Source organism: Etheostoma spectabile, chromosome 14 (genome assembly GCF_008692095.1).
Source record: "Etheostoma spectabile isolate EspeVRDwgs_2016 chromosome 14, UIUC_Espe_1.0, whole genome shotgun sequence".
Lineage (NCBI taxonomy): Eukaryota > Metazoa > Chordata > Actinopteri > Perciformes > Percidae > Etheostoma > Etheostoma spectabile.
Window position 1 is genome coordinate 17,473,525 of NC_045746.1, and position 24,145 is coordinate 17,497,669.

The window sequence follows — 24,145 nt, forward strand, 5'->3', positions numbered from 1 at the left end:
AATTTTCTTAGATTTGACATAACTCACAAGACTTTATACAACTGGTTTCATATGATGTTAATATGTGACAATACATTTGAATCTACTCATCTAAATAAAAAAAACTATAATGTAATAGAAAGCTCTTAAAGAAAAGAGTGTCTAGATTTCACTTCTGGAATTAAAAACAACTCAATATTATTCTCATTTTGCCTTAATTTGACTGTCGACAGTGCAAAGAGACAGGAAACACATTCAAGTGTCTTTGGGAAAATGGGATGGTATGTGTGAAAGAATTAAAAAAAAAAAAAGGTTAGCTTTTAACAGGGTGCTTCTGTTTTCAGTCACAGTGTTTGTTTGGCTGTGGCTCAGTGCCACACGGAGCAGAGAACTGACCCCAGACAGCTCTGGGGTAAAGTCCAGCCAAAGGATCAAAGGTGTGTGCATGAGATTTGCTGTCCACTTGCTATAATGCACTCTAGCAATCAAATATTAGAAGCCTTGTGGTCACTGTAGTTTTCCCTTCAGCCCCAGGTAATGTTGTCGTCAGACAGGACTCTCCTTGCTGCAGCAGCCAGTCAGTTTGGGTCACGGTGCATCTGCCACAGCGTTGCTAGCATATCGAATGTCTAACAAAATACACTGGAGCTTGTTCCAGTGTGACCACGCTGCCATTTGGCATAGAGATGTGATTCTGGACAGAAACCCGCAGGGGAGGACATGTCTGTATCTGTTTGCTTTGGTTTGGATGGTGACTTTGTAATTAGAAAGATTACTTACCAAACAATGCAGCCCTGCAAACAAACTCTCCATGCTGTGAATATTCTATTATGTTTACATTGTTTACATGGTAACGTTACTCCAGTTTCACCTGCATGAGACAGGTGCAATGCAGCAGTATTTTTAACTCATCGATGGCGATGTCTGTCGGTCGGTCTACCATTTTGGTTCAGACAGAGAGTATCTCAACAACTGTTGGAAGGATTCTCATACAATTTAGTACACACAGTTTCCCGGAGGATGAATCCTACTGTTTTTGGTGATTTTCTGACTTTTTATCTAGTGCCACCATGGGGTTCACATTTTTGTTTTCTAGTGACATGTTATAAAAACCATTGGATGGATTGCCTTCAAACTTGGTGCAGAGATTCATGGTGCCCACAGGATCGATCATACATACTTTATTTTATCCTCTGACCTTTCCTCTAGCTCCACCAGCAGGTCAAACTTTTCACTTATCTAGTTACATTTGTCAAAAGTTTGGACAGACATTCATGGTTCCCAGCTCATGTATCATAAGTAATCATAAGGCTGACATTTGTGATTTTGAGTGAAATGTTTCGACAACTATTGGATGGATTTCTGAGACATTCAGTGCACACATTAATGTCCCCCCTCCAGGATGAATTGTAACTGTGGTGACCCCTCAAAAACTTGTTCTATATTTACGGTTTATAACCAAATACCTGCAAAACGAATGACATTCCCATCAGCTTCAGCTGTACTTTGTGCTATGTCCTAATTAACGAATGTTAGCTTGATGGCATCAGACAAATACAGTATGCATTGAACCAGTTCTGACTGAGTGAGATCCTCAAAATAGAGCATGACAATGATGTTGTCTTGTTGTGTATTTCTTCTTCATGTTCCTGGACGACTGTTTTTTTGCATAACCACTTTTATGACTGTGTCATGAATGACACTTATGTGACTTGACGCATCATGGTTTGTACATGTTTGAGTACGTGAACAATGGGATGTCATAAATACCCAGGCCTTTACCTTGTTTCAGGATGCTATCTCTTGTCCCACAGTGACTCTGTTGCTTTATGGCCCAATCAGTGTGGGAGCAGAGATATCAAGCTGACTGAGGAGCTTCAGTGTTGCTGTGAATGGGCCAAGGCGGAGCAGGATCGACCTACTAGCTGCTTAAATTTATACTGGACTTCAGCCAAAAGCAACAGGATACACATTTAAAAACACGTCATGTAGCCGAGTGATCCAGCCTGCCCATCCTTCACATGACAAATGAAATGAGATAATTGTAGTGTATAATAATAATAATAATAATAATAACCTGGACTTACATAGCGCCTTTCAAGGTACCCAAGGTTGCTTAACAAGAAAAAAAGAAAGCCCTGTCCCCAAAAGTCTGCAACCTGGAGCAGGGGGTGTCCAGCAGGTCCTGGTCAGAGGACCGCAGGGAACGTGACTGAGTGTAGGGGTGGAGGAGATCTGTGAAATATTTTGGTGAGAGTCCATGGGGAGATTTGTAGGTGAGCAGGAGGATCTTGTAGGTGATACGTGACTTGACTGGCAACCAGTGGCGCTGTTGGAGAATGAGAGTGACATGCTGCCTGGGCTTTGTGTGGGTTAGGACCCTGGTAGCAGAGTTCTGGACATACTGGAGTCTGCTAAGGGCCTTGGTGGGCAGTCCAGGCAGGACACCATTGCAGTAATCCAGGTGGGAGGGGATGAAAGCATGGATGAGTGTCTCAGTTGCTGAATGTAGAAGTGAAGAGCCGTGAGATGTTTTTGAGGTGGTAGAAAGCGGACTTGGTGATGTCGTTGATGTGGGACCGGAAGGAAAAAGTGGAGTCCAGGATGACGCCCATTGCGCAGGAGATGGGGAATTGGAGCAGCCATCCACAACCAGGGCAAGATCTCCAACTATTCTAAACAGTGGTGCAAGGGCCACCACCATGAGTCTTATTATTGTTGAGTTTGAGTAGGTTTGTGGTCATCCATGATTTGAGTTCATACAGGCAGTTGACAAGTTGTGTGGGTGGGAGCTGGGAGGTGGGGTTTGTGACATGGTTTGTTTGGTGTTGAACCTTTAATCCATCATCAAATACAAACTCCACATATTACATTTTCCAGGAATAATCACCAGCCGACCCTGCAGCCATCTTAATGTGTCAAAGCAAACACATTCTGTAACTCACAGATCATCACTTCAAACAACATCATTGAAAACGCTTCCAGAAAGTGAACTATTTATAATTGAGATGTGATTTCACCAAGTGGTTGTCAGACAGTTGGGGGACAGCAATCACAGAGGTGTCTTCTTCTTCACACGTTTCCATAAACGAGGAAGCAAAAAGACGTCTTGCTCTTCTCTGATCACGGCACTTTCACTCTCCCCTGCAAGGTGAGTCTTTTCTTTTCTCTTGCTCATGCTCATGTTTTGTGCAGCTATGTGTTATTGTTTTTTTAAGCACTGCTGAGTTAGTACACATTGTAATTGGGGTTGTAGGTTTCAATGTCTTACTCTCTTTTCTTTATTGAATTAAAAAAGCACAATCCTATTGAGAACAAAATGCCAGAAGGGGAGTACACAGGACAGGAGGAACAGAAATAAAAAGAGTTACAATGAGAGGAAGAATTAAATAAATTAATAAAATAAAAATAAAAATTACTAGCAATCAGTGGTGTAATCTAACTAAGTCCATTTACTTAAATACAGTTTTGAGGTACTTTACTTCATTATTTCCATTTTATGCTATTTTACACTTATACTCCACTGCATTTATTTGACCTATACTAGTTACTTTGTACATATAAAAACGTATATACCATGCTTGTATGATATAATATGCAGCACTATATCACTAATCCATGCAGTAGTATATCAAGTATCTAAAACTAGCTCCACTACAAAATGTGATGAAAACAGAATCTTATACTAAAACACTGTGAAAAAAAAAAAAATCTTCATAAAGTACTTTTATTTTTGATACTTCTGATACTTTAAGTGCATTTTGATGATACAACTTCTGTATTTCTACGTAACATTTTAAATTCAGGACGTCATGGAGTATTTTTACATTTTGCTATTTCTACTTTTAAGGATCTGAGTACTTTTCACAGACTTATTCACGGTCTTTACAGCTTTTTTTTTTTTAGTAGTGCAAGATTTAACAGTCTCTAAGTAAGTTCATTGTGTTTTACTTTTGATACATTTTTTCTTCAATAAGAGGAAGTTCTACTTGTTGTACTTCAGAAGGAGAAAAAATAAATAAAATAAACATTAAGGTTTGTTTGATGAGAAAACATTTGAAAAAAATGGAAAGATCTTATCACTAAATAAAAGATAAGGAGGGCATGGAGCCAAAGGGGCATGAGTGCCATGTTGGGCAAATATAAGTATATATAGGAAACTGAAAGCTCTCGGTGATCTTTTTAGTGCCATAAGGTCATAACTGATATCAAACTGAAAGGTGTAACAGTAATATTAATAGTAAAAGTAAAGTAGGGCTTTGATCTGCCAAACGTGCTCAGCAACTTTTCACCAAGGCAACAAAAATTCTAGGCTACAAGGAAGATTTTTAAAGCCTCTATAAACATAAAAACTAATTAATATAACTGTATGTAAACTTGTATTAATACATTTACTTACATGCATTGGTCTAATGGGAAAATGTTTGTGCCAAAAAAGCTTTTTTTTGCCATTTTTAAAATGTGTATAATTGAACACATGTGTTTTAAAAAACTGTAGCATTATCGTTTTTATATTGATGCTCACTCTAATAACCCCAAAAAGATCAAATATGGTGTTCAGTACTTGGCAACAGCAGATGAATCAATTTTGGCAACAAAAAAAGTTGGGCTCTAAAATCTGACATGATGCATTACATTAAAGCCCAAGCCCTAGACATTTTGGAACTGTTTGTATGTTTCTAAGATGCTTACTGTAATTGTATTCTTGCTTGTTGCTTGTTTGCTCTATTTTGAATGATGACACAAATGCTCCACAAGTTTCATGTTGCAGCCATAATCCCACTTAATCTTACTGACTTTTACTTCACTTTCATCTCATGACCTCACTGATCAGAGTTGTCCTCTGCCCCTTGGAATTCAAACCTCCAGTGAGACCATAAACAGTTCATAACAGTGAATGACAGACAAGGAGCCATGTCTGGTCTCCCATTGAAGGAGAGATCTGTTGGGAGTTAATTTTAACTTTGGCAAGTCCAAGTGTACAACACCTGTGCTGCAAAGGAAAATGACAGTGACTAGAAACTGTTTGCATATCTCTGTAGAAGGTCAACGAGGAGTGATTTTATCACAGCGTGCAATGAGGAGTTGTGAAAATTCAAACCAGGTCTTTAATGCAGGCTGTGGACTAGATGGACCAGACTTGTTTTTGTGCAGAATGAAGGACAGACAGCTAGGTTTAAGGCTCAGCTGCACATCCTCTCAGTGCTTGAACTGAGACGCCAGCCTTCAGGGCCTGTAATGCACCAGATTTTCTTATTAAAAGATGATTTTAGAATGATGAGCTTTGTTCTGCGATCTTTGCAATATCAAAATGCACAAAGTGACTCTTTTTCTTTGGAGATGAAGTTCATGATCATGTTCATGTGACATAATTTGCCCTTTACAGAATCACAGAGTACAGGCACAACCACTAAGTCCAACAAGGAAGATTGTATACAAAATCAGACACAATCCCTTATGCAAACATTGTGTCATGATAATGACACTCAACACTGCAGTCACCAATACCCAGTACTTTTACTTATTAAATTAATCTGTATTTTTATGGCACAGAGTAAAGTACTGAGACAATTAAATGTAGATGAGTAAATGAGTCGTACAGGACGAACTAAAATAGTGTATGAGTCATGTTAATAGTGAGACAGTGTATACATAAAACTATTGTTAATCACACCTGACTGAATGATGATGCACAATGGAGATTAAAAGTGGGACTAAAACAACAATTGTAATTATTGTGTATTAAAAAGGAAATTGAGACAACACTCCAATCTAGTAGTTGAGGATTGCTTTTCTCGTCACCATGTGGGATTATAAATATTCCTTGAGGTGAACAGATGGTACACAACACAACAAGAAGATATGTCTTTCAGGCAGGGACGCCAGTGATTCAGCTTTACTCTTATTTGAAATGTCTTGTTTTTATATTTTGGTGAAAAACTTGACTCACATTCCTTTGCTTTTAAAAGACTCTGACATTCATCCCATAGAAAGAAATGATTACATCCTCACAAGTCAGTCAGCAGATTTTTACAACACAAATATGAAAGAAGTCTTTGTGATAGATCTGTTATTCATTTACTACTTACTCTCACATCTCCAACAGAAAACATGTCCGTGAGATGAGACAGAACACAACTTCAGTAACTAACTAAGAGTATTTGTGTTTGGCCCTGTGTGGTGTTCAGGATGGAATCTGCCTCTGTCATAGGAGGTGTTATGTGGCTTTTAGTCTGATAAAAATAGTGCACAACACTACAAACGGCACAGACCCTGTGGACACCAACGTCAAGCTAAAAGACAACTGTGTGTGTGAGGGGGAGCACAAACATCTTCCACCACAGACAAACAAAAAAAGACATACATTTCTAAAGCTGTGAGATGCTAGGGGAATGTAAATAGTTAATGTTGAATGGTCAGTGTGTGAGGATCCTGACTATTATTATCATTTAATTAGATTTATTCATTTACTAACGTATGCATGGCACTATTAAGGCTTATAATGCAGAATTCTTTTTCAAATTTGGTGAGGGAAACTTAAATGCAAGTCTTGGAAAACCAACAAGTCATTTGGTCATATATGTGCAGAAGGATTTTTTTTCTCTTAATTTTCTGACCAGGAACTAAATGTGAGATATTAGCTGGCAATGTGTTTGGTAATATAAGAATATTTGTGCAACTAATACACAATAAAAACTGGCATGATAGGGGCCTTAAGGTAGGTCACGCTTTATATTACCAGATCTTGTAGACAGACTGCAGGCGATAAATAAATAAAAATCAGTCTGTATCCAAAACAGGACAGTTGTTGAGACCACACCCTGCTACCCAGCAGTATGTTAAGCAAATTATCGGCACATTCACCAGCTGCCACCATATTTTATACAGTCTATGGCTGTGGAATGTGGACATTATGCATCAGTTCAGTATAGTCCTGTGATATAATACATAGGCTATTGTTCTAAAATGGGCCATTCTGCGTAATAAGTAGCCTACTTTTACTTTTAATACTTTCTATATTGTGATGCTACTTACTTACAGTGTAGTAGGCTATTGCTAGTTTAAGGTCACTTAAATAAAATATCTGAATACTTCTTCCTCCACTGTATTCTAAAGTAATTTGTCAAAGAGGGGGAGGAGGAGAACATGAGGCCCGGGGGCTCCAGCTATGTTCCTGTGTCACAGGTGTTACAGCAGAAGAAATACAGCAGATGATGAGCTCTCCTTTTGCATTTTACACCCTCATGGGAAAGTTTCTCCCATCTCCTCCCACCTACACTTTACGGCACACAAAATATCGCGTGATTTGAGCGTGCCAAAGATAGCAACGTGAGCTAACTGTGTGTCGATCGTTAGCTACCGTAATATCTTAATGCCGCCAAAAACACACATTTAGCACAATTGACAAACGCATATAAGAATCCCCGGATATATCTCATGGCGACGGACACAGCCGACCGAACTCTTGGCCTATTCTAAAGGCTCAGTGCGTCTGTTTTAGTGGCCTAGTTGGTAACGGTCCGCTGCTAACAAGCTAGGTTGCTAACATCCGTTTACACTCGTAGAGTAAAACCAGGAAGGAGGGACCAGACGAGCAGGTTGGCCTCAAAGGTTACTCTACTTCTGAAAACATTTATTCATAAAAACGAGCCTCGTCCAGTCTTGTGAAAACGGGAAAAGGTAAATGTAATTTTATTTTGTAGCTTAGCTGATCAGTCAGTAAGTAGTAGTCAGTAACTGCGTTGTTATTGGTAACGTTTAGCATGTCGTTAACGTCGGTTCTTTTAGGATCGATGGCTTCGAGTCAGTTTTATTGGACTTTAGTATTGACCACAGTGTTGTGTCCCCGCAGCTGCACGCCAAGCAAAGCTAACTTTATATCTACAGTATTTTATTTGTAGTTCGTTATATAATCTTATTTGCTGTTGAGATGTTGGTACTTTTTCCTCTGCGGTAACGTTACACGGGTAACGCTAAGGTTAATCTTACATTATCTCTTCGCACAAAGCCTTACATAGTGATTATTAACGCAGTTCATTAGCTAAATATACAACCAAAATGACCATTAAACCCAGTGGCTTGTGTTGGTGACGTGTATATTAGACCCAGTGGTGGAAAAAAATATTCAGATCATGATATATTACTATTAAAAAATAAATAAGAGGTACATGAACTAAAATTGAATGTCTATGAATAAACTAAACTATAGAGCGCATTTGGAAACAGATGACGTGACAAAGTGACGGTGGTCAGATTAATAGAGCAGACTCTTAATATAATAGAACATATTGCAAGAAAAATATAACGTTACTTTAAGTACCAAAAGGATAAGTACTCATTATTGAGAATTACCAATTTCAGTCATATACATTTTAATATTGTATTATAACTATTGATGCATCAGTGTGAACATCACTTTATTGTTGCAGCTGGTAAATTTGGAGCTATTTTTATGTTAGGTAGCTTAATCCATAATATTATTTATTAGTTACATTTTGTATTAATATATACAGAATTTGAAATCTGAATAAAAAGTAGTGGTATAAAGCAGCATATAATGGAAACACTCAACTAAATACCTCAACTACAGTTTTTGAGTAAATGTACTTAATTACATTCCCAATGGTACATCAAATACATCTGCAATTGTTAAATTAAACAGCTATCCGATTATATATTTTTGCAGTTGCATTTTGTAATATAATCGACAGGGATCAATATTTAAATACTACATTGTATGCACTTTCAAGAACCAGACCATAACTTTTGGAATTTACACCATTTATCAAAACACTTAAATTGCACTTTGTCTTTGACTTGAGCAACTCTAACCCAGTGTTTGGTTACTGTCTCCTTGTGCCTTTCTGGTTTGCAAGTTTTACACACATTTTCCTCAATGGTTATAATGTGTCAGTCTTTAGTTTGACATCAACCTACACAACCCGTCTAGCTACTTTTCAGGTAAGCAGGGCCAGTTCTGCACCATTAACTACATCAGATCACGCATTATGTGATAGATAATGAGTTGAGACAGCATATAAACAATAACAAAAAGTATTTAATGTGCATGCAAATGTTTATTGTATTAGATGTTTGCAGGGCATACAGCTATGCAGACTGTCAAAGATCTTTGCCAGTGATGAAATGGAAAAACCTAAAATTATTCATGCTCACTTTTGCTTCCGTTTTTGTTTTGATGTCAAGGTGAGAGCTGGGTGTTTGGTAGCATACAGTAGTTAATGTAGTGAACAGCTTGAGTCAACTTACTGATGCACCTCCCTGTGATTATAATTCAGTGCATACATAAGTCTGCAGGCAAGATCAGATTCAGAGATGATGCTATGAAGACAAACTCTTCAAAAGACTTAATTGTTGCCTATAATGCTTATTATTAGGTCTCTATCATTTTAGGCTACTATCTTCTTTTGCACCGCTATGCATTTTAAACTCACTCAATGAAACCTGCTTGTTGAGAATTTCAGCGATACAACTCATACTCATAATATTGACTTTACATTTGAAATGATACACATGGATGTACTTTTGAGAGAGGCAACAAACAAATAGTGTGACGTAGGCATGGCATAGTACTCTATGTGGATTGAAAGTTTAAGGATCAGGAGAAGAGCAATGAAGGCCTTCGGTGGTCAATAAAACACTTAAGTATACTACTTTAGATTTGGACAGACAGGGGAAACGGGAAACCCTGCATGAACACATGGCAACCAATGGCTCATAGCAACTGTTTAACGCATAAACTTGAAAGAAAACTAGCATTCTTTTTCAATATTCGGTGAAAAAACGCTGTTATGCATGTTTATTGGGTTCTCAAAGGGAATCTTAAATACGATGCAAATGCTTCAGACACTAGTTTAACCTTTGGAATAGCAGAGTGATGTCATAAGTACCAGAGACGTTGCCTTTTCAAAATTAGGAAGTCTCTGTACTAGTTTCTCCTTGCCCCACTGCATCAAAGCAGCACTACCTGCACCAGGGCTGCTGCTTTCTAAGAGACTCTTAGGAAGACTCTTTGTAGAAGAGAGAAATACATGAAGAGAAAACATTTAAGGCATTAATGGAGCATCTTTGCAAATAGGCAGCAAGATAGACAAAAGCTGCAGTCATTTTAATATTTATTTTTTTCCCCTTAGCAGAAACTAGAAAATAAAAGTAAAGATAAATGATGCAATGGTGCGCATATTGTTGTCATTTTCAGTTAATGTTGATTCAGTAGTTAGCCTGGGGATCAAGTTCACTTAACTGAAGCACTATTTGTTATCCAAAGTTACATTTTATCTAAATGTGTTCCAGAAGGTGTTAAACAAAAACAAATCATTCTTGCATTATTAAAAGCATGGAATACAGTGGTATTTAGATTATCTTGATGATTTTCAGATCAGAGTTTTAAAAATGTATAACAGATTAACAGATAACACAACTTATAACTTATTTTCACCAGCATAAGGACTGTATATTTTGGGGCAAAAGACTGTTAATACCAGAAATCAATTCAATACAGTTACCCACGGAGCTGATTATGTAGCTTAATTAGTGTTGTTTGATACATATTGTTGTAAAGAAGACAAATTCCCAGAAGTTGATCCTGTGTTGTAGGCTGTATCCTGTTATTGGAAAGGTCAGGTTTTTTTGGATAGCTGCACGATTTAGGTTGATTCATGTCTGTTGAGCCAGCCTTTTCTTCTACTCAGCAGCATCTTGCTGCACAGAAGCTCTACCTGTCTCACTTTGCTGCCGGCTCATGTGCTTATGTTTACATGCTGCTCCAGCTGTCTGATGCAATGTTTTCTTTTGAAGAGCATAATTGTTTAACATAACCTTTGGTATCTGTTTCATTCCCCTTGTGAATATTGAGTAAAACAAATAAGAATTGTTTTCTTGTTATGTTTTTAAGGAAAAGAATAATAATACTGGCCTAAGTGCAAAGATGTCCAAGGCTCCAGATTCTCCAGCTCGGTCCCGCTCCAGGTCCAAATCCAGATCTTACTCCAGATCTCACTCTAGGAGCCGCTCCCGCTCAAGATCCAGAAAACGTCGCTATAGGTAAATCCAGCTTTCTGTTTTTAACATTTACCTACCTCATTACCCCTTTTTGTTGTGTATGTGGTGAATACATTTCATTTTCATTTATTTATTTAAACGGACAACTTCCAGTCCAGCTGAGCAGCTGTTTTCACCCCCAGTTGCATAGCAACAGGCAGTTTTAAATAAAGTCATTATTTTGTGTTATTTATTTCACCATTCAAGTAATATGCTGTTTGCTTGATCTGTTCTTTGAACTCCTAATGTAGCCTACTCTGGTTTTGGGTCAAACATAGGCCATGTCAGTTATAAATTGGCTTTCTAATGGAAAAACCGTCCAGCTTATTTTATCGAATGAATAATTGTTAATCAATTGTTAAGGCGACCGACTATCCCTAGGTGTGGAGTTAGAAAGATGTAAGACCAATGCTTGAGGCCAGAGGCTTGAGGCAACAATAGCCGCTACAAGCATACAACAGCTGTATCTCTGACCCATCTGTCCAATGTTGAGTTGCATTATGGGTTGTCTGGTTTGCCAAACTTGCAGTGCTGAAATGTCAGGCTTTGTCCCTTCCCCTATCTCCGCTATCTATTTTTGCAAGGTTACTGTTGCTGCATCCAGAGCTTGGCCCCACCCAAGACAATTGTGAGTGGTGTAAAGATATGCAAGCCAGAGCGTTTATTTTTTACCCTATCCCAGAATGTTAAAGGAGAATTCCGGTCAATTTTTAAGTTAATCTTGATTGCTATAAATATGCGAGCACAGTCGATAGGAAAAAAAAAAAACAAGCCGACTCGGTGCAGGCAACACGGAGTAGCTGCAGCTACTGTATGTCTAGGAGCTTCCACTAAGCTAAAACGGCAGTTGGCGGGGCCAATTTTAGAGTGCCGTTGTGCTTCTTAACAGACAGACAATACGAGCAATATATGAACAGGGCCCTTACGTGATGATAAGATGCGTTTTCTACTCAGACATGGTTTAAATTCACCTACCCTGTCTCTATCCTTCTGGTAGCTAGCTCAGCCTGTTAGCTTCTAGCTGTTAGCTGCCGTGTGCTCAAACATGTTTCTGTGACAATCATCACGCATCAGTCCCGTGTGTATTTGTAGCTCAACCATTTTGTGTGTGATCGATCTGCTGTTGGTGAGTAGGAGGCTTGGCAGTGTCAATCTGTGTGGTAGTAGCAGTCCAGACCGGCATCCTTGCTTATGGGCACCTGCTCCACCAACTGAGCTATCTGGGCACCCAAAGGCAACATGTTTTGACAAGGAAGAACAACACTTCGCATAAAAAAATGATATATTTAGTCCTGCTGCATCGATTTTAATACCAGGAAGTTATTTCCTTATCAGGCCCCACTCATTCTAGGTATGCTCTCAATTTGCATACATGTTTTTTTCTTTGTGGGAGTAAGGCTGACAAAACCTCGAGCTATATGCATCAGCTCACCTTCTTTCTTGTTAGAAATCTCCAGTCATCTATATTTGTGACGTGTTCATGTTTTAAGATGTCAACCCTTATACCCAATATAATGATTTTTTTTAATTTAATGTTATTGTGTTTTCCTTAAGTGAGGGAGTGCTTCCCACGCTGGCTGCCTTGTTGTTGTCAGTCCATGTTTGTGTTTGAAGCTCGGGAGTTAAAGCACTTTCACAGTCAGTGAGTTGTTCTTTACAGAGCATTGCTACACTGCATGTCAATGATTTGTCAAAGGGAGTAGAGAGTGAGTACTCTTGGCCTTGTTTTATCTCCCTCCCGCTTCACTGCCTCCTCCCTCTGTGGATTAGAGCAGGTTCTGTCCTGGGTGTACCCTTTGTCCAACACATAAATTAAAGCCAGAAAGACAAGCCTGCTTGTGGGAATATACTGTCTTTTGTTCAGGATTGCTCTGCTTTAATGAAAAGGTGCAAAAGGTAGGTATGTAGTTGGCATGTACTTGTAAAACTTAATCTTTTTGTCTGTGGCTTTACAGGCCTTCAGGGCAGCTGCAGTGTTAACATTGTGTCAATTAAAGTCACATTTGTTATATCCCAGAATGTAAATGCTACTTTACATTTCTCTAGTTTGGATGACTTTTATTTGTCTTTGATAAGTGAATTTACAGTTTGCTGTCTTATTTGCAGGTATAGTGTCATGGTGATATGTTTGATGTCTGCCATCATGTCGTTTGTCTTCAAGTTGAAATCACATGTAACTCGTTTGTAATATTCTCACTTCAGAGGTAATTATGCCTCTCGGAGTGAATGACGGAGACAATGCAGCGCTCAGTGGAGATACTTCCCTGTCATCAGAGAGCTTACATGGCCCCCTGTTGACACATGGGCAGTAATAGGTCTCTGTCTGCTGTCAAGTCTACCCATGATATCATTTGGACCACCAGGGGCCATTGTGTACACGTTATTTCAATCTCAAAGGTTACCACAGTAAAAGAGGTATTGAGAAGTTGTCGTAAACTCCCTCTGCTGGTCAGATAACTGAATTATCAGTCTAATCTTGTTTTAAACCTTTGCAAAAGTACAATTTATTATAGTTTATAAGGCTGCAACTAACACCTATTTTCTATTAATCCTCAAATTAGCAGAAGGTGGCATCTTACAAATTGCATAATTTGTTCAACAGCCAAAAACCGGCAGACAAACAGATGTTTTATTTACTATAAAAGAATCATAGAAAACTAGCATACATTCCTATTTCAATAATTGGAACTAGTGAATTTTGATCATGTGAAAAGTGCTTGCATGTGGGAGCAATGCAGTAGACGCTGTGATGTGTTTTGGCCTGGTGTTCACAGACAGACTTGTCTGTTTTTGGTGTTCATTATGTCTTCTGTCCAGGGTCGTTGCAGTGTCACTCATATAGCAAGAGAAGGTTTTCTGGATACAGTTCTTTGCTTAAATTTCCTGACTGCGTGGCTCTTGACTTGCAAGGTTAAATAACTGTGTAACGCCATAAGACATGCTTTGCCCCCAATAACATAATTATATAATTATTCTACTTTTTGTCTTTTCTTTCTCTCATCCAGTTCCAGGTCTCGTTCCCGCTCTCACTCTCCGTCCTACAGAAACTATCCTACCAGGGACTATCAGAACAACAGAGGTGGGTTCAGAGGCTACAACCGAGGCTATCGGAGGCCCTTCCACTACCGTGGCAGAAACCGAGGCTATTACCAACGTGGTGGTCATTACCAGAACCGAGGAGGCGGCGGCGGCTATGGCTATAAGGCCAATTGGCAGGGGGGTGGGGGTGGTGGTGGTGGTGGTGGAGGCTGGCACGATCGCCACCATGACCAGGACCACCACTCACACAGCCCCAGGAGGGGGCGATCACGCTCCCGCACACCCAAGAAGCGCTCAGGCAGCCGGAGCCGCTCTCACTACTCTGACCGCTCGTCTTCGCGAGGATCTCGGCGCTCTAGGCGCTCCAGCTTCTCCTCGCGGTCCCGTTCCTCAACACCACGTCATCGCAGCAGCAAGGGCAAGCCTGGCACCAAGGATGCTAAGGAAAAGTTAGAAAGTCCAGCGGAGAAATCAGGCCAGGCAGCAGACGGCACTGCCATCGAGAAAGTATCTGGAGGTAAATGGATTGACTATGACACCAGCCCTAAACGAATCAGCCCAGAAACTAAAAAGGAGGATGCTCCCACTAGTCCTCCTGAGGAAGGCAAAGGATCAGCGAGTGGCGGTCCTCTGTGGAAAACTATCGGCACCGTGACTCCTCCAGCAAAGAGCCCCACAAAGTCTGGACAAACGGCCTCCTTCAGTGGCTTTGGGTTCTTCTCAAAGGAAGACGCCAAATGTGGAGATAAGACTGTGATCTCTGCTGCCTTCAAAAAGTATGTTTATTACTTTTATCATTATTCAAATTTTTCTAACAAATTATAAAACGTTATTTTTATTTCTTAATGTTAACATTTTTTTTCAACGATCCCCTGGGGCAATACAGACTAAAAAATATACATATTCAGAATAAAAATGTATAATTATTATGATATTAGTCGTGATCTCTACTGTTTGCTTTATGGATGGGCTTGTTTTTCTTTTCTTTGGTGCTTATAGGTTTATTTGTTGTACAAGATCTGCCATTGTGTGAAGCCGGCAGTAGTGATTTGAAGTTATTGTTTTTATTTTTAAGTTTAAGAGTATTTTGGCTGGGGAAATTTAGTAATGAGTAGAGGAGTTAGTGAACTAACACTGAGAATAATGTCCCAAATGATACTCCACTGTCAGTGAAAAACTGAATTTGCCCCCTGAACTGTCAAAATGTAAATGTAAACAGCTTTTCCTTGCATAATAACCCCAGTTTTTTTATATTTTTGGGGTTTGGGATACACAAGTGTAACACAATGAGAGTGAATATTCAAAACGTGCATAAGTACTAGGCCTATGTCCGTTTGGAGAAAGGAAGGCAAAAAGATTAGATTCACAGACGGAAAGAAGTTGATAATCTTATAAAACATTACGAATGGAGTTGTGGCGTTGCTGGTACTAAAGCTCAGTTTGGTTCTCTGTTTCAGGTTCTTGGCTGAGAACAAAAGCAGAAAGATGGCTGCTGAAAAGGAGAATGGTCGCGATAAAGAGGAGAGCCAAACAGATGGAGAACTAGAGAAAGGGAACAAGTCTGGAGACCTTTTCAACACCTCGTCCACTTCTTTCAGCGACTCCAAGGAAGACAAGACCATGCCTTTCTTTGATGCTGGAGAAGAGGAGTTCCTGAAGTCTCACGGGCTGAAAGAGAGGGACATGGAAGAGGAGGGTGAAGTCAAAACAACCCTCACAGCTCGCGACATTTTCGGGAAATGGGGGGATGAGCCAAGCTATTCAACGTCCTACTCGTCAGTTAAAGAGAAAACCCGAAGAGATACCGAAGAGGCAGAGCCCGTAGATCATATCGAGGAGGAGTTGTACCGAAGCCGCAAGCACAACTCCAAGAAGGAGGAGAAGTCCAAGAAGAAGGAGAAGAAAGAAAAGGAGAAGTCCAGAAGGAGTCCGTCCCCTCTTCCAACTGCCAGAGAGAAGGAGCGGCCACTGTTTCCTGGAGCTTTCCCTTTTCGTGAGGAGTCACCTGTACGACATCTGTCTGCGTCAAGGGACGACTTTGAGCTCAAAATCAGTTCTTTAGATGAAATGCCCAGGTATGTTTAGCAATACCTGTTCATATACGACTGCAATAGTGTGTGTGTGTGTGTGTGTGTGTGTGTGTGTGTGTGTGTGTGTGTGTGTGTGTGTGTGTGTGTGTGTGTGTGTGTGTGTGTGTGTGTGTGTGTGTGTGTGTGTGTGTTCAAATTTCCACTCTGTGTATTAATGCATAAATTATTAACGCACAAAAAATATGTTGTAAAAGCATTTTGTATGTTCTAACTCCATTCAATAAGAAGAATATCTCAATACGTGAATACAAAAAAAGAGAACATGATATAACCCTCTCGTCCTATATTTGGCCCAATAGGGTGGATATTTTGACTTCTCATTGTTCTTCACCTCTTCTGTTCTCTCAGCTCTTCCCAGTCTAAAGAACGCCTCATGCCCCGAGAACTACTGAAGCCCACTAAGAAAGATACAGAGTTTCGTTCCATTTTCCAGCACATTCAGTCAGCCCAGCTCCGTCGCAGCCCCTCTGAGCTGTTTGCTCAGCACATAGTCTCAATCGTGCACTACATCAAAGGTAAAGTATGATAAGGATATGGTTTTGTCCAACCTCTACAGACTAAAGATAAGACATCAGGACTTTGGACAGTTGAGGAGATTGGCTAGACATTTCATTACCTGATTACATGTCGATTACCTGGTGCTGCTGTTTCGGGAATACGTTTTTTATTTTTTATTTGCAGCTCAACACTTCCAATCCTCAGACATGAGTCTAAGTGAGCGCTTTGCCATGTACCAAAGAAAAGCTGCAGAGGTAGAAATGATGAAGCCAAGAAAGAGCCCAGAAATCCACAGGTATCTACAATGTCTAATCATCTGATCTTAACAGATTTATTCAACAAAGGACTTCCATCTTTTTACAGTCATTGCCTACTGATGCTTTTTCCTCCTCTATTAGGAGAATCGATGTTTCCCCAAGTGTCTTTAAGAGGCACTCTCAGCTGTTTGAGGATATGGAGGAAACGAGCTACAAGGTGACCCGCCATTTTGAAATTTGACGTATTTGGAACAAGCAAATTTGAGACGATCTAAAGCAGCAGTGTTCAGCTTTGTGCTTTTCTTTCAAAGGATGCATATTTCTAAATCAAAAGAGCCCAATTGTGTTTTGTAAGTGCCAAGCAAGCCCCCCAGCCTATGAGATATGGTTATTGATTGGGTATGTACGAACCCAAGCAAAGGCTATAAGGAAGTGAATTAAGATCCTGAGTCCAAGCCTCTCAAGGGATGCTTATCAGTGCCTTTACCTTGTAAGTATTTTTCCTAAAAAGCAAAAAATCAAGCTACGAAAAAATGTGAAAATCAATTAATTTGAATAAGCTACATGCATGCTGCTGGTTTCCACAAATACTTTAATATTAAACTGTGAAAAGTAATTATTTAAGAATATTATGTATTAGTGTTTATTTGCTTTACTGCATAAGTAACCATCATAATGTTGTGTGGGGTTTAAAGTAAGAATTGTCAGTATTCACATTTTGTCTCCACCACTAGAGGGAACGCCATACTTGATATATGTTGTGCATCTTTATTTGTAAGCAAGTGATGTTTGTTTTCAAGTTTTTTTTTGTAATTGTCTTGTCACGTTTACCAAATAACTAATAGAATTCATTATTAATTTGTCCAATAGTATTACAAACAGCTGGTGTAGTGGCTAATTAACACATTTTTCTGCAGGATCCAAGTAAAAAGTTCAAAGGCGACGTGATGGACCTTCGTCTGGATATTGAAAGACGTAAGAGGTTTGGTGGGAAGGAGTACAAGCGTGAAGGAGGCAGGAGCCCTGGAGGCTCCCGAGGACCCAGCAGAGAGAGGTCCTCTGAGAAATCTGGGAAACACCACAAGAAATCCAAGTACGTTCAATTTGTTGTCTCAAGTTTTTCCCTTAGAGAGGTTTCAGTCCAGCAACAAGGCAATAGGGAACAAAGTGTTCAGGGAAGTGGTTACTATTGTTACTATGGATATGTTGCCATGTTGGGAAGATTACACCAGCGGCAATTGCCGCCTCTTCCTTTTTTCCCCGCATATGTATGTCCGCACATATCGAAAAATAACCAGTCAGGCGCTAAGATGGATGACAAATAACATTGCGCTAACGTCAGAATTAAAGGGTTCTTGATGTAAAGATTTAAGAATTTCCAGAGGGCGTTATCGACAGGCGCAGAAGAAAACGCGCTCAGGGCGTTGTTTTTGTGAAAGAGGACTGTAAAGTTCATTTTTATGACTCCTGCATTCAACTTTTATTTTTGTGCTCACAGGAAGGGTAAGAAGAAACGGGATCGCTCTCCATCCTCCTCTTCCTCCTCATCCTCTCCATCCCCTTGTCCTCCACCTTTCAGAGGTAAAGAGTTCATGGGAGGAGAGGGGATGGAGCAATTGGAGGAGGGCTACAGTCACTCACGTTATCCTCCACGGGACTACAGTGGGCCCGGAGACAGAGGCCCTCGAGATTATGAGGGCCACAACACAGAGAGAGGCCGAGGCCGTGGATTTGTAAGTTCCTGTCTGTGCTTTGTTTATCTCTTCAGCTGTATTAGTTTTTTTCACTGAGGTACTGACATCTCATCTTTTTGCAATTCTTTGTCCTAATGGCATCACAGTAGACTACGCTTCTCTGCTCTGTTCCTTCCTCCTAATGCTAAGGAACATAATGTGGATGATGATGATAATGATGACACTATCATACATATTCCATGCACTACCTGATTTTAATTAAGGTAATGTAGTGTAAATCAGTGGAACTTCACCTCATCACTAAAAACAAATGCCTGATTTCCATCAGTATGGCTTTTTATTTCTGTGTTCTGTCGTTCTCATTGTCCCTGGGTCTATTTTTTTTTTTACTCTAACTTGGACCAAAAATATTAAATATTTAAGATAAAGATTTTATCTTATTATAGAAACAATGCGTTTGTCCCATGAATGCAAGTTTAAATCCATCTTGTTGTTTTGATTTCAGTTCCCCAGAGTCAGAGGGAGAGGGTGGAACAGGGGCAATTATCCAGGCAACAACAGCAATGGAAACCCTGCCAATATGAATCCTGCAGTGCGCCCTCCCGAGGAGGAGTGGGACCCTGAATACACTCCCAAGAGCAGGAAGTATTACCTGGTGAGCCGCTGGAGCTACTAATTAATTCAGTGGCACTCAAAGCCCTAAAAGCATAGACATTTTTCACTGGAGACATTTTGACTTGTCCCAGTCAAACATTTACACATTTTGTTTACCTACTATTCCAAGTGTCAAATGCCTGCTGTAAAAAAGCCTATCAAACTATTATGTTGAGCAATGCTATCACAAAACAAATGCTCACAATTTGATTTATTTTTAGGACAATTTTGCATTAATTTACAGCTGATAGTACAGAGGGCGCCAGGAAGCAAAGGGAGAGAGAGGGAAAGGGGCAAGTTTTTAAAAGTGCATGAACCCAGTTCTTCTCATGTATACCTAACAACAATTAGTAATTTCTGTTTCTTTGAAAGACCACCTTACACCAATATATATAAAGTTTTCATGAACTGTAGCTGAGGTCTAATTTCCCCTGCTCTTAAAAAAAAAAAAAAAAAAAAAATCTCAATAGGCTACTTTTTTGCCATCCGATTCTGGCAGAGATTGTGATTTCAGCTGCTGATTTTCTGAGGTTGCAACCAGCTTGATTTTCCTATTAACCTATGTACTGTAACCCGAAAACACAACAAGTATCCGTCAACAAAGTAGCCTATGAAAAGTGCTCACCGCTAGTGTACTTTATCGTTAGACTCGCACATCACAGGCCCATAGGATAACTCAACTCTGCTTTCATATCAGAGATCGGATGAGGTGGAGGTCCCTTTGTAAGACAGGGAGGGTGAGGCAGTTAGTCAGCACTGGGTTGCAGGTAGGTTATGGTGTGTTGATTCAGCAAAAGCCAAAGTACGGCAATGTAAAATGACTTCAAGGACCCACTATGCGATTGAAAACTGTTTTAACAGACGTATCTCTCACATTCACATTGTCTAATGTTAGAGAGAGCAGTGAAAACACCTCTAATATTTATTTAGGGGCATATTTCAGCACCTTTTGATAGAGAGCAGAGGTCTTATCAGGGCCCGAGCACCGACAACATTGGCCAGCGAAGATTGCAGAGATAAAACAAAAGCTTCTGGGAGCCTTCCCCTAAACGCAACAGAAAGTCAGCCATACATCATAATAATTTACTGTCCAATTTTTGGATGTTTTTGACCATTTGGCATTGTATTTTAACAAACTCTTCCTACAGATTTAACCCGTTTGACTTCAGAATTTGTCAATACAATCTAAAGACATTGCCAAAGTTAACTTTTGAAGATTTTTGCTCTGGGTCGAACGGCGTTGCTGTAAAAAGGAGTCAAATTTCCATGTTACGCCACAATACTAGATGTGCTTTGTAACTAGACTGTACATTGTCCAAACTGCAAAAATGTCACATGCTTAATAAGAGTCCAGGTCTAGGGACATGACATGCCAATATTGTCATAGCGCTACCTACTGACTGGAAATCAGCATCATCTGATTTACATGAAATTGCCATGGTGTGATATACACGATATAGAGCACCATAATGCATGTTTACTGCTTGTTGTCTAACACCATAGTGGACACAAGGAGTGATCCAAAATTTACAGTACATAATCTCCAGCGCCTCGCACTCTGCAAGTCTGATGGTCGCGGAAATGCAGCTGCGTCGACCAGCGTCCTGCCAGTTTCCCAGATGTGCGGGGAGTCGTGAGGGCCCGTTGCACGCACGTGCTGCACGTGCAGCTTTAATCATCATTAGTCATTAAATCACTTTATTGAAAAGCATCTGATGGTTATTTTTCAACCAAAGTAAAGGCTTTAATCTTGACATAAGAAGTGACATGCTGCACAGCAAAAAAAACTCAACTCTGGACAGGTTATAAGTTGGTCTAGTGTTGAGCTTTGGGGTGGGACAACACCAGCACCGGGCTCAACTCTCCTGCTGTGTAAAGGAACTCTGAATTGACCTTTTAATGTTACTTGTGTCCCCTTTCAGCATGATGATCGGGATGGTGAGAAAACCTGGGTAGACAACCGTGGAAGAGGCCGGGGCTCCTTCCCGCCTCGTCGGGGACGCTTCGTCTACCGTAAGGGGGGCAGCAGCCCGAAGTGGACCCATGACATGTTCCAGGGAGGAGAAGGGGGGGAGCCAGGAGATGACACCATAGAAGTAGCCCGTAAAGAAACCAAGAACCCCGGAGAAGCCGCCGCCGCCGCTCAGAAGCAGTAGATCCACTCACTCCATCATCATCTACATATTCACGAGCGCGTCAGTGTCAACGGTTACAGCGGTGATGGGATGAAGGGGTTATTCTTCTTTATTTTACCTTCCACATCATCTCATCATTTAATTGTTAAAAAAAAATGTGTTTAGTGAGTTTGAGCCTTCTGACAGTTAAAGTGAAGAAAGAGCTGACTTGAATGAAGAGCAGCACTCTGTTACTTGTCACGTCTTTTTTTTAAATGTAAAGGCGAGTTTTTGTTTTGAAGCTGGTCGACTTAATTGTTAATCTTTTTAAGAAAGAAAATACTAGGGCAACAAAGATGAATATTCTCTGAAAACCTGACAAAAATATATGCATTTGTGCCTTAGAAAATGAATATAAATATTAACACTTGTGTAGTCTCTTCGAAGGTACAGCCCCGGCTATGAGAGGTACACCTGTACCCGTTTTAATTGTGGGAATTTACATCTTGTTTTTGGGGCTGTGATAAATCTTTGATGTTACTGCATGATACGTTTGATTCATACTTTGCTCCCCGGGACCAATCAGTAGTGGGCTCAGGGCTCATGATCGTCAAATAATCAAACATGAAACATTGAACCCCTTGAACGATTGATGTTTGTCAAATATATTATCCAAGCTTTTTCATATTATGCCACTTCACCTGTAGTTCTCCGTAGGAAGTGAAGACGTGTATGTGTGTTGCAGATTATTCTCATTGCTTGTGGGTGTCTTCAGTTAAAAAGAACTGTAAAGAATTTGGCACCAAAATCCCTGGATTTTGGTCATCTACTGTAGGTTTTCTGTCTGTTATATGAATTTAGGATCTTGGCAACTTTTTTTTTTTAGATTTTAATAATAAAAAGGTTATTGCAAGAGGCTAATACATGTATAGAATTAAAACACCTAAAGTAATGTAATCTTAACATCTCGGGAGGGGAAAAATCAAAACCAAATATGGTCATTTTTTGTTAAATACAAATTGCAGTAAATCTCTTAACACAAAAGACAGGTTTAATCTTCTCAGAGAACCTGAACATTAAAAAAGTGAAGTGAAACCCTAAACCTTTTGACGAAACATTTTGTCAAAGGCAGTGATGAAAGTGTATATCTTTGAGACGAGTTGACGCAACTAGCAGAACTAGTTTTGTGAATGTCACTGTGCTGCTTCGTATCACTTTTGACTGTACATACTGCATGTACTAAACCGAACTGTAGGACTTTTGTTTAATCTAAGGCTGAAAACTTTTTTACTGTTCTCAAGAGCTTTGGAGTACTTTGTCTTTTAATTTTAAATAAAATTTTCTTTGATTCAGGGGAATTTGTGATTGTGATTTTTGAAACCTACAAATGAACTGACTGTAAAAATGTGTTAAATGTTTTTTGATTTACCTCCTTATTGTATGGGGTCTTACATACCCCACTGCAGTATGTGTAAAAAAAAAAAAAAAGATAATTGCAACCAATTTTATTTTAATTTCTGACCTTATTGTTACCATAACCAATATGTATAAAAGTATTGAAGTGATAACTTTGACCTTAGCCACAAACTGGTCACTAGCACCTACACTTGTGTTCAGAATAATAGCAATGTGTTTTAAAAAAAAAAAAAAGTGTATAATGCTCAAAATCCTTAGAATAGCTTTTAATTCCATAATATCAATGCATTGGGAACACTTCACATTCAATTCCTAATCAAAACCTGACCAAAATTGATCAAGTTTGTGTTATACCTTTACAGAAAGTGAAGAATAAGGAAGATTATGCTGTTAAAAAAAAAATAGTATTTGCATTTTGGCATTTTAAGTAAAATATTTACTGTATGAACTGAAGAAATTCTCAGGGGTTTGCAGTACTTTGAATCACTGCACCAATATTTAGTTAATATTTCTGAGAACTGCTTCCCATCTGTGTTACATGGAGTCAACCAACTCCTGGTTGACTCCATGTAAAAAGGTATTCCAGTCAAGGACAATTGAACCACATTCCACAATTCCTCTGCATTGCTGGGTTTTTGCCTCAGAAACAGCATTTTTGATGTCACCCCACAAGTTTTCTATGGGATTGAGGTACGGGGATTGGGCTGGCCGCTCCATATCATCAGTCTTGTTCATCTGGAACCAAGACTTTGCTCCCTTACTGGTGTGTTTTGGGTCATTGTCTTGTTTGAAATTCAAAAGGCATTTCCTCTTCGAGTATTTTGAAGCACTGAAACTGATCCGGGATCCCTGGTATGCAATGAATAGGCCCAACACCACAGCATGAGAAACACTTTACTGTCTTCACTGTGTACTGTGGCTTGAATTCAGTGCATGGGGGTCGTTGGACAAACTGTCTGCGGCCCCTAGAACTATTTTGCTCTCATCAGTCCACAGAATGTTGCTCCATTTCTCCTTTGGCCAGTCAATGTGTCTTTTGGCAAATTTCAACCTATTCAGTACATGTCTTTTTTTCAGCAACGGGCCTTTGCAGTGGCTTCTAGCTGACAGCTTTGCTTCACATAGTCTTCTTCTGATCGTAACAATACTCACAGGTAACTTTAGTCTTCTTTGGTTTTCCTGGAGCTAATCATTGATTGAGCCTTTGCCATTTTGACTATTCTTCGATCCATTTGAATGGCAGTTGACCGTTTTTTCCCTTGTCGTTCAGGCTTTGGATGCCATTTCAAGGCATTTGAAATAGTTTTGGCTGAGCAGCTTATAATCTTCTGCACTTCTTTCTATGT

The 24,145-nt window shown here is 39.7% G+C and overlaps 1 protein-coding gene and 1 long non-coding RNA gene across 7 annotated transcripts; one reads left to right on the top strand and one right to left on the bottom strand.

The window, feature by feature from the left end:
* Positions 1-2,898: 2,898 nt before the first annotated feature.
* Positions 2,899-22,738, top strand: thrap3b (thyroid hormone receptor associated protein 3b). 6 transcript variants are annotated; one of them, XM_032534900.1, is made up of 12 exons: positions 7,271-7,659; positions 10,892-11,040; positions 14,043-14,852; positions 15,534-16,151; positions 16,515-16,681; positions 16,848-16,959; positions 17,063-17,138; positions 17,839-18,014; positions 18,420-18,654; positions 19,121-19,270; positions 19,967-20,036; positions 21,192-21,318. In XM_032534900.1, exons 2-11 carry the CDS (start codon positions 10,925-10,927, stop codon positions 19,994-19,996), a joined length of 2,490 nt encoding a protein of 829 aa, XP_032390791.1. In that variant the 5' UTR covers positions 7,271-7,659; positions 10,892-10,924; the 3' UTR covers positions 19,997-20,036; positions 21,192-21,318. The 6 variants fall into 6 exon arrangements, 5 of the variants coding, with proteins under 5 accessions (XP_032390788.1, XP_032390791.1, XP_032390790.1 ...); XM_032534897.1 differs by lacking the exons at positions 7,271-7,659; positions 19,967-20,036 and adding an exon at positions 2,899-3,130 and having other exon boundaries at positions 21,192-22,738; XR_004334883.1 differs by lacking the exons at positions 19,967-20,036; positions 21,192-21,318 and adding an exon at positions 18,762-18,878 and having other exon boundaries at positions 19,121-19,205.
* On the bottom strand, positions 17,499-21,150 carry LOC116701286 (uncharacterized). Its single transcript, XR_004334884.1, has 3 exons — positions 21,070-21,150; positions 20,806-20,810; positions 17,499-17,511 (listed from the first exon to the last, which is right to left on the bottom strand). It is a non-coding gene; the product is annotated as an uncharacterized LOC116701286 (long non-coding RNA).
* Positions 22,739-24,145: the final 1,407 nt, after the last annotated feature.

Excerpts from the sequence above, each read along its gene's own strand:
- thrap3b (XM_032534897.1), top strand. The coding sequence starts at position 10,925 with ATGTCCAAGGCTCCAGATTCTCCAGCTCGGTCCCGCTCCAGGTCCAAA. Across the intron at positions 14,853-15,533 it reads ATCTCTGCTGCCTTCAAAAA|GTTCTTGGCTGAGAACAAAA; the intron begins GTATGTTTATTA and ends TCTCTGTTTCAG. Across the intron at positions 16,152-16,514 it reads TCTTTAGATGAAATGCCCAG|CTCTTCCCAGTCTAAAGAAC; the intron begins GTATGTTTAGCA and ends CTGTTCTCTCAG.